Below are 10570 nucleotides of genomic sequence, written 5' to 3' on the forward strand. Positions count from 1 at the left end.
CATTCACAACGAAGCATGTTTGTCCCACATGAACAGAGATGAGATCACACTAAATAAAGGTCATATTCACCAGGGTCTGTCAGGGAAGGGGGTGATTAAGATCTACTGAAGCAAAACAGAAAATAAATACCATCTTTAACGTTTGTCTTTGTGAAAAAATATCACTTTGCCCCTAAAACAATTCAAACTTTGAAATGGTTTCTGAGCTAGCTGTATGTTCCCTTCAGAAGAGGAGAGGCAGAGAGAAGACAACAGAGAGAGAGAGAGGGAGGGACAGAGAGAGGGATAGAGGGAGATAAAGAGGGAGGGGTTTCTGGTCTGTTATATGAACAGTCTGAAGCTGTTTCTAATCGATTGAATACGTTTAAAGCCCCAAGCTCTGACAGGAGCAGACCTCAAAAACTCACACACATTCTGGAGAGGAGGGAGAGAGGAGAGGGAGAGAAGGAGAGAGAGGGAGGGAGGGAGGGAAAGAGGAGAGGGAGAGAAGGAGGGAGAGAGGGAGGGAGGGAGGGAGAGAGGAGAGGGAGAGAAGGAGGGAGAGAGGGAGGGAGGGAGGGAGAGAGGAGAGGGAGGGAGAGAGGAGAGGGAGAGAAGGAGGGAGAAAGAGAGGAGAGGGAGATGAGAGGGAGGGAGGGAGGGAGGGAAAGAGGAGAAGGCGAGAAGGAGGGAGAGAGAGGAGAGGGAGAGAGAGATGAGAGGGAGGGTGAGGAGAGAAGGAGGAGAGGAAAGGGAGAGAGGACAGAAGGAGGAGAGGGAAGGGGAGACATGAACAGTGGCCTTTGTACTGTACTGGGAGCACACTCAATCACACACTTCACCCCCACACAGTAGGACACACACACACACACACACACACACACACACACACACACACAGTCCCTAACTCTACTGGTCCACAATATGCCTTATGCAGAACTGACTGACTGTAACCTTGGTGTGAAGATTCCACTACTGGAAGATATCACAACTTCATGTTCCAGAATAGTTTCCTTAAAGAAAAAACAAATGCTTTTGACCAGACAACTTAATCATGCGTTACGTTATGACTAAGACCCAGGCTCACACGATGACAGCAATCAGTGAATCTGGATTAAACACCGTTCGATCTGAGTTACGCCCCTAAACCACAGCCAGGCTGGGTTCTGCTGGGTGGGGCTTGGGATCTGTTGCAACATAGTAGGAAAGCCTCTTCACAATGTGCCCTTTTAGCATCTTATGTACAAAAACTCATCCAAACAAAACACACAGAAGAAAAACAACGTGACCAAACGGAGGATAAATATTTCCTTACCTACACAGCAGTGAACGTGCTGCAAGGAGAAACAGGAATGAACATGGAAACAAACCCTTTCTTTTGTTCTGTTTCATCGACAGCTGAAGATCCCTCAATCTACATTTCTTCTAACCCTCCATCTCTCCACCTCGAACCTTGTTCTCTTTCCTACAAGTTCTCCCTCAGCCAGCGGATGTAGTTGTCCGTCATGCGCCGTGCGATGCTGAAGTCAGTGGGCCACACGCTGAACATCAGAGCTCCATGGAAGCCGTGAAGGTAGTGCTGGTGTGTCACCTCCACCCCCGCCGCCCGCAGACGCGTCACATACATGACTCCGTCGTCACGGAGCACGTCGTACTCGCACGTCAGGACGTAGGCCTTAGGCAGCGAGTGCAGCGCCGCGTCGGGGACCAGTAGGGGGGAGGCTCGGGGGTCAGCCAGCCAGCGGGACGCCTCCCCCCCGCCCCCTCCCACCCGCGGGGCGGAGTAGTTGTACTTCCTGTGGAAGGGCTCGGGCAGGAAGGAGCTCCAGTTGACGAACTTGAGCAGGGGTGCAGACTGGGGGCTGTTGTGGGTGTTGGTCATCATGGAGCGGAGGAGGGCGGGGTCGCTGGAGAAGTACTCGGCCCAGAAGCGGACCATGAGGGTGCGGGGCAGAATGGGCATGTTCTGGTTCTGCTGGTAGGACGGTGTGTTCAGGTCCAGGGCCTGGAGAACAGGGTACAGCAGAGCCTGGACCTTCAACTGCACCGACTGGTCTGGATCCTGCTGTAACTGGGGGGGGGGGGGGGAGATGTTACAGTCTGAAGTCTGGCAGGGTTAGTCCAGTACAGTAATTCATGTGTTTGACCCCCCCCCCCCCCTCGGGGTACCTGTTGTGAGACGGCTGCGGCCAGGTTTCCCCCAGCACTGTCCCCCGCCACGGCCACGCGCCCTGGGTGTACGGCGTAGCGAGCTAACACGTCGCTGCGCAGCACGTACCTCACCACCCGGTACACATCTTCATACGGGACAGGGAAGTGGTGGGCAGGGGCCAGGCGGTACCTGGGGGGGAGAGAGAGGGGGAAGGAGGGAGGGAATGGGGGGGTGGAGGGAGAGGGGTGGGGTGGGGGTAGGAAAGAGGCAGAGAGAGGAGGAGAGACGTAACAGTTCTGTAGGTACACTGCATTTAGTAACTGCTGCCCTAAACACACACAAATGTGGATGCAGGTCAGTGATGGAGTGGTACGTCCACACCTGTTCCAGCTCTGCAGCAGAGCTGCAGGGAAGGAGGGGGTCCTAGCTGGACAGGGGGTCCAGGAGGGAGGGGGTCATGGCTGGACAGGGGGTCCAGGAGGGAGGGGGTCGTGGCTGGACAGGGGGTCCAGGAAGGAGGGGGTCCTGGCTGGACAGGGGGTCCTGGAGGGAGGGGTCCTGGCTGGACAGGGGGCCCAGGAGGGAGGGGGTCCTGGCTGGACAGGGGGCCCAGGAGGGAGGGGGTCATGGCTGGACAGGAGGCCCAGGAGGGAGGGGGTCATGGCTGGACAGGGGGCCCAGGAGGGAGAGCTACCAGGCACCGCTGAGGGTTCAGGAGTGGGATTCACTAAAACATTGACACATATTTGGCAGACTCTCACACACAAACACAGGCTCGCACACACACAGGCACACACACACACACACACACACACACACACTGAAGTCCATTTCAGAATGATGCATATTGAGCTACTCCACCCACACAGGGATCTGGCATGAGTTGTCCTGATAGAAGTACTTCTGGGGCCAAAACACCCACTTACACACTCATGTTCATTAACCAACGAACATAAACACGCAGAGAGAGTGGTATGAGAACCAGAGAGCGGTAAGAGACATGAGACAGAAGGAGAAAGAGAGAGAGTGAGAGAGTGAGAGAGAGAGAGAGAGAGAGAGAGAGAGAGAGAGAGAGAGAGAGAGAGAGAGAGAGAGAAAGAGTGATTTGGTCAGAGAGGGAAAGAGAGAGAAAGAGAGGGGGAGAGAGTGAGAATGAGAGAGATGGAGAGAAGGAGAGAGAGTGAGGGACAGAAAGGGAGATGGAGAGAGGGACAGAGATGGAGAGATGGATAGATAGAGATATTAACAGAATGTGACAGTTTGGCAGAGCTACAGTGGTTTATAGCATGAGTGCAACTTCAACAGGAAGAGCTTGGCTTGCCTCTAATGAAAACCTGAGAGAGTGTGTTTGGGGGGGGTGCCTTTTCAAGCTAAGTGCTGCTAGCATATTTAAAGCTGTCAGCATTCAGAGACCAAGAACTAGAGAGATAGTGTGTGTGTCGGTGTTTACAGTATATGTGTGTGTGTCCAGGCACTAGGAAGTTAACATGTGTGTGTGCACACCATGTGTGTGTACTGTGTGTGTGTGTGTGTGTGTGTACAGAATGTGTGTGTGCACACCATGTGTGTGTACTGTGTGTGTGTGTGTGTGTGTGTGTACAGAATGTGTGTGTGCACACCATGTGTGTGTACTGTGTGTGTGTACAGTATGTGTGTGTGCACACCATGTGTGTGTGTGTGTGTGTGTGTACAGAATGTGTGTGTGCACACCATGTGTGTGTACTGTGTGTGTGTGTGTGTGTGTACTGTGTGTGTGTGCAGTATGTGTGTGTGCACACCATGTGTGTGTGTGTGTACAGTCCCCAGGAGGATGGTGTGAACTCTCCTGGTGTTCCAGTCTGACTGCCTCTCATTCCCCTCCAGGCTAACAGCAACACAGCATGCTCTACAAGTGAACATTATACTGCAGCTCATTCAAATACATATTTAACTTCAATCTTGTCTCTATGTTGCAGTGTACAGGAGATGATCGGTGTGCATACTCACTCCACAGACAGAACCACAGCGCCCAGCTCTGTCACCATGTCCCTGGCCAGCAGATCATAAGGACTCATCCCTGGAAACACACAGGTTCAGGGGTCACAGATGGGAAACCCTCACTCAGGAAGACTTGCATGACTGGAAATGACATTGACAACATGAGAGGTGAGGTAGCATGCTGAATAAGGAGGTGAGGAAAGAAGGAAGGATGGAAGGAAAGCAGACAATCTGTCCTGTTGGAGTCAGGGTGTGTGTGTGTTATGGTGTGTTTGTGTGTGTGTGTGTGTGTGTGTGTGTGTGTGTGTGTGTGTGTGTGTGTGTGTGCATCTGACTACTCTGAGAAGACGGATGGACAGAAGGATAGATGAAGGGATAAATGAGTGTGGGGGCAGATGAAGGGATGGTAGAGAAGCCAGTCAGACAGAAGCAGGGTACATACGCGAGCTCCCCAGACACCAGCCCCCCCCGTGAAGGTAGATGATGGCCGGCCTCAGGTTCCCGTCCTGGGGCTGCTGGTGGGGCTGCTGGGGGGGCTGCTGGTGGGGTTGGTACACCACCACCTCCACCCCCTCAAAGCGCTCCTCCGTCACACGCACGCGGGCATCAGACACAGGCACCACCCGCTCTGCAAAGGTGATGAAGTACATCACCCCCATGTAGTCCTTTACCCCCAGCAGCTCACTGAAGTCTGCCTGCAGGGGGAGGGAGAGAGGAGGGGAGAGAGAGAGAGAGAGAGAGAGAGAGAGAGAGAGAGAGAGAGAGGGAGGGTGAGAGAGGGAGAGAGTGGAGGGAGATAGAGGGATAGAGTTAGGGAGAGGGTGGGGGGAGTAGAGAGGGGGGAGAGGGGAGGGGGATGGAGATGAAGGGAGAGAGAGAGAGGGATACAGAGAATGATGAAAGCGTGGGAAAAGGAGAGACACACAGAGAGACAGAGAGACACGAAGAGAGAGACACAGAGAAACAGAGACACACAGAGAGAGAGACACAGAGAGACAGAGAGACATGGAGAAAGAGACACAGAGAAACAGAGACACACAGAGAGAGAGACACAGAGAGACATGGAGAGAGAAACACAGAGAGACAGAGAGTCACGGAAAGAGAGACACAGAGAGACAGAGAGACACGGAGAGAGAGACACAGAGAGATAGAGAGACACGGAGAGAGAGACACAGAGAGAGAGACACGGAGAGAGAGACACGGAGAGAGAGACACAGAGAGAGAGACACAGAGAGACAGAGAGACACGGAGAGAGAGACACAGAGAGAAATTTACAGCAAGACACATGCTCCTCATTGTCCTGTCATTCGGATCTTTACAGTGTAACATGTTGAGGGGACAACACTGCTCTCATCTTGCTGTGTAAACAAGCAGGAAGCAGAAGAGAGGAGCTTCCGGAAAGGCAGGAAGTGATCTCGCTGGGCTCTACTTGGAAAGACAGGGAAGAGTTACGCTAAGACACCACTTCTAATGTAAAATTATTATTGTCAGCAGACCTTCACAGCTCTGGGGTGTGTGTGTGTGTGTGTGTGTGTGTGTGTGTGTGTGTGTGTGTGTGAGAGAGAGAGGTATGGAAGGAGAAGGAGAGGAACTACATTATACCAGAATTTAGAAAAACAATCGACACTGTAAAACACAGGTATTCAATTGACAACAAACTAACTTTTCACTGTCTCTCTTGTACCGTGTCTTTCTCTTTCCATCTGCACCTTATTATGGATATAGAATTGAAACAATTATTTAGTTTTTATTCTCCAACTGTGTGGGCGAAAACAATTATTACAAATACTGTGGGATGGATTAAGACAAATAGAATATACTTTTAGTTGTCTTCTGTAAAGACATCAAGTTGAATTTTAGTGATGATGTCATTTGATCGGTATTAACAAGCGTAGTTTTAACCGCGTCTTCTTCCACCCATAACAAACCAAGCGTCGATTTCTTTAATAATCTGAGATGAGAGCAGGTGAGAGGGACTACAATAGCCTGCTTGGATTATCGTCTGACATAATCTGGGGTAACCAGTATGCCTGCATATGCACAACAAGCACAATCCTGCCTACGAGAAACATCCTAGTACGGGGATTACTCAAACAGTGTTAACAAAATAACCAATCCTGATCGTTCTCAGGTGGAAAGTCGATAAAAAAAACAGTGATGATTAAACACAGACATGATTTAGACAACACCACATCAAGACTGCTATGTCTCGAGTTTGATACGGTACTCCTGATGATAGTGCGTCGGATGCAGCCTCAGATGCAGGCTCGGTGTGTAACTGCGTTCTTACCAGGTGACTGAGGCTTCTGAACAAACAGTTGGTCAGCATGAGTTTCCAGCGCTCCTCGATGTCTTCCGGGATGGGCTCGTAAATGTAATAGGCGGTAAAAGCTCCAAGGGAGAGGAGTAAAAATAAACATTTCAACCTCATTTTAACCAGTTACCCAGCAGCTGATTGCCGGGAGCGGAAAGAAACTTCGGTGCTGGATCTGTATATTTGTAAGTGAATCCACTCCGGTCAGTGCGTAATCCGGTATTAATTTTGGAGCCCAGCCAGCTAGATATGACTGCACGTGTTAGACTCATCTAATCGCTATTAGCGAGCATGATCGGTTCTTTCCCCGTGACTATCACTGCCTGCCCGCTCACTACCCGGTCGTGCTTGACTCTACCCTTCCCACCGATCAAAGAAAGGATATTGATTCATGCGCTGGTTTTTAGGACTGTGAACCGACAGAAGAGCGCGCGCCCAGCGCTGCTCACGGGGCAAATTGACTCCGGCGCGCGGCTCTGCAAATTCCTCAGGTGCTTCCCTCTCGAGCGTCTCGCGTCGCTGTAACTGATTTGGAAATGGAGCATGACTTGAGTTTGTGTATGTTTCTTCCACAGTGTGTTGGCTACACTGAACTTTGTTTTCTATATCAGTAGGATCTGCCGCAGGCCCGCCAAAGGCGGCGTGCTCTACATAAAGTCTTATCACCGGAGTCTTGTCACCCCTCAAACTCGAAGAGCAACGACGTTGTCAGCGTTGTCTATTCATGGAGACGAGGTGTCAGGCAACCTCAGTCAGTACTTAACAGAGAGCTGCACTAAAAGTGGTTGGTCGGTAACATCTTCACTTGCTATATATACACACACACACTTCAATATCCGCCGGAGACCTCAGGATAACCCCGTGCACTGTCATGTCTCAGCTACGTGACACCACACCAGCACAGCGACCCGTTATTCACCAGCTCACCCAAACAGCCGCACTTCAGAACGAGTTTGTGACTAATGTGAGTGGTACAAAGTACTTTCACGAGCCAGGGAGCATGAAACATTTAGCAGGCTCAAGGCGCAACATGACACTTTTGTGGCTCGTGTTGAGAAAGTGTCCAGCGCGAGCTTGTGGAAAAGCTAAACCACAGTTGAGGTGGATATGGTGTAGACCAGCCATTCCCGACCTTTTCCACTTTGCGGCCCACTTATGGAAGCAAATCCGTGATATAATGTTTGGAATTTAAAAAAGGCATTGAATCCTTAATATTGAAATGTAAACAGCACTGTACTGTACGCTGTATTGTACTGTACTCCCCCTAGGTTAGAATATGTTATAGGGTTGTAATAGGTATTATGTGCATTTAGGGTTAGTATTATTTATTGTTATCTGTATATTTAGGGAGTTTTAGTATTAGTAGTATTGTGTAGTTTTTTATTCAGAGAAAGAATTCAATTAAATTAAGAGAAAATGTAATTTTACAGTACGCGACCGCACGCAAATGCCACTATGATGTGCAACGCAGTCTCACAATACCGATCGAAATACATACATGATTCAATCAATAAAATCCCCAAGCTAGATGTAGCATGATCCTATCCACTAGGCTCACACTAATTTTTTTGTTGAGTATTTTATTCAGAGTGGAAGATTAAATGTTACATGCCACCGTGCACTCAGGGTAACCAGCCAGTGATGCTAGCGCTAGCAGTGCAAAGTGATGTTTTGTTACAAGACTGAATTTAAAAGTACAAAAACTCAACCAGGAGCACTGACAACATCGGCGACCCTGCGCCATGCCTAATTTGTTTTGTACGAATACAGAGACGTATGGAACATGGCTGGGTGGGTATGCCGCCACACAGATGTGAAAGCTAGAAATGCTTACAATGACAAACGGTTGCCACTTCACCACCCCACCTCCTTCCCCCGACTCCCTCCTCACCACCCCTCCTCCCCCACCTCCCCTCTGCCTCAGTTCCCCGCCTCCCCTCCCCGGGAAAGACCTCCTGAAGTGTATAATGAAACTTTCATGTTGTTGACAGGCCTCTCCAGGAGCTGGGGAGTGTGTGTGTGTGTGTGTGTGTGTGTGGGGGGGGGGGGGGTACTGTCTTCATTAAGGCAGTATTTTGATTCTGTGTGTGAGTAAGTTGGAGTGTTAGTGTGTGTGTGTATATCTTGACAGGCATACCTTGCTTAAAAGATTCTATTTAAATCTCAGCTCCACTATAGGAAACCTTTATAGAAAACTGTGAAAAAGTTTGAATTTATTATGAATCTGCAATACAGGCCAGAGCATTGAGGGTATATCTGTTCTTCTAGCGTGGTATGATTATGGTTCCTTAAAGGAGTCATTGACTGCAAAACCGAGTTTACCTTGTCATAGTTGAATAATGACAGTTTGTGGGTAAAATGGACATACACTGAATCTCAAAGTCCATTGACACCTCTTTCCTATCTAAATCTCACAATTTGAAACTGCAACTGTAAAACGATCTGTTTCGAGAAAGCTACATTTGTGACGTCACAAATGTGGCTCCACCTTTTTTGGCTCTGGTCTGTACCTTTGACACGCCCCAAAATTTGCTGAGCGCTGCTCTGTGTACTTCCACGGAATTACAAAGAAGAACGTTTTTCAAGGATATTGAAAATGGACTACGGTCGTAAATGCAGTGTTCCAGACTGTACAGGGAATGCTTCCACTTTTCATGTCTTCCTAAGGAACCAAACTCTCGACGGGCTGCGTCATGTTTGTCTATGAGAAGATCCCTGCAGTTCGACCCTCAATTAGCTAACACATTTGCTCCAACCATTTCACCGAGGACAGTTTTGAAAACCTGGGACAATGTAAGCAGGATTTGCTATGAAGTTTTTGTTGAAAAGAGGTGCTGTTCCGAACCTATGTTCATCACAACCGCAAGCTGTAGTATGATTTAGTTGCTAACAGTTATTAGCAATGCTAACGTATCCTGTATCTAGCATGGGTATAATGTGTGATGATTTAGATCTGTGGCAATGGGACTAACTGCATTTCATGTTCCTGACTGTGTTTCATTCAAATAAATAACTCGTATTGTCATGTAAATCTACAATTCACGATGCACGTTTGTCCAGATCTTTGTCTGTTTATTTTTATTAGTTTGCAAGTGAAGCTGAGTTCAATCACGATAGTTTGGTTGCTAAGCTGTAACGTTCTACCCACCTAAGTCGATCCAGTTTGCTTCAACAACAGAAATGGAAACCACTAACGTTATCATTTCAAATGATATTTAGTCAATCTGTTGAAAACAGTATTGTGTAGACACAATAGATTTATTTGTAAGTTTTTATTTAAAGTCTCCACCTTCAATGTTTCAGTGAGTGCTTTTGGCCGTGTTGCGTCTTTGCTCCGTAGCTTCACTCGTTGTAAACCAACCCATCAGCGTGCAGCTCATCTATATATTCATGAGCATACCATAAAAGGAGAAAACATCTCGTTTTATTCCAGGGCTATTTCGCAGGGTGCACTAGGGCGCATAGAACAGCACCCAGGCCCTTTTCAGCCCAACCAATGTTACATACCCTATTTGGAGACCTTAAGGCACAGTGTGAAATACCCTATCAAATCAGTAAATGACCCCTTTAAAGCAGATCCAGTAGAGGGGATGATAGTAGGGTTAAGGAGATGTAGAAGGACAACACACAACACACAACCACACACACACGTATGCATGTGTGTCTGTGTGCATGTGTGTAAGTTATTGTGTGCTTGTAAGGTATTATGCATGTGTGTGTGTGTGCATGTGTGTAGGGTCAGGGTCTGTGGTACCGTGTCCTAGCGTGGGTGAGTCACATGCGGTCTGGGTCTGGGGTCTGGAATGTTAATCTGTCTCTCTATAACTCTCCTGACTCTAGGACCAGGGTCACATCCCATCTACAGACTTCCCTGGATCACGCCACACACTCTCTCTCAAACACACACACTGAAACACACTCTCACACACACACAAAACCTTACACATGCAGGTTAAGACCATGCTGTCCTGACATGGCCACTGTAAAAGATCGTTCCACCTGCTCCTAATCTGGTTCTGCCTCAGCTCTTTGTCTCTGGAGTAACAGCCTCTGTTTGGCTTTCTGGGGCTGAGAGCTGTCAGGATGCAGAACCACAAGCCAGAGAGTGTGTGTGTTAATGTGTGTGTGTGTGTGGTTCTGTCCCAGGA

At 48.8% G+C, this 10570-nt stretch overlaps 1 protein-coding gene across 1 annotated transcript; it reads right to left on the reverse strand.

Annotated features, from left to right (window-relative positions):
- Window positions 1–693: 693 nt before the first annotated feature.
- aadac (arylacetamide deacetylase) lies at window positions 694–7682 on the reverse strand. The gene is made up of 5 exons (XM_047015246.1): window positions 6399–7682; window positions 4551–4803; window positions 4118–4187; window positions 2149–2320; window positions 694–2050 (listed from the first exon to the last, which is right to left on the reverse strand). Exons 1-5 carry the CDS (start codon window positions 6537–6539, stop codon window positions 1445–1447), a joined length of 1242 nt encoding a protein of 413 aa, XP_046871202.1. The 5' UTR covers window positions 6540–7682; the 3' UTR covers window positions 694–1444.
- Window positions 7683–10570: the final 2888 nt, after the last annotated feature.

Source organism: Hypomesus transpacificus, unplaced genomic scaffold, assembly GCF_021917145.1.
Source record: "Hypomesus transpacificus isolate Combined female unplaced genomic scaffold, fHypTra1 scaffold_288, whole genome shotgun sequence".
Lineage (NCBI taxonomy): Eukaryota > Metazoa > Chordata > Actinopteri > Osmeriformes > Osmeridae > Hypomesus > Hypomesus transpacificus.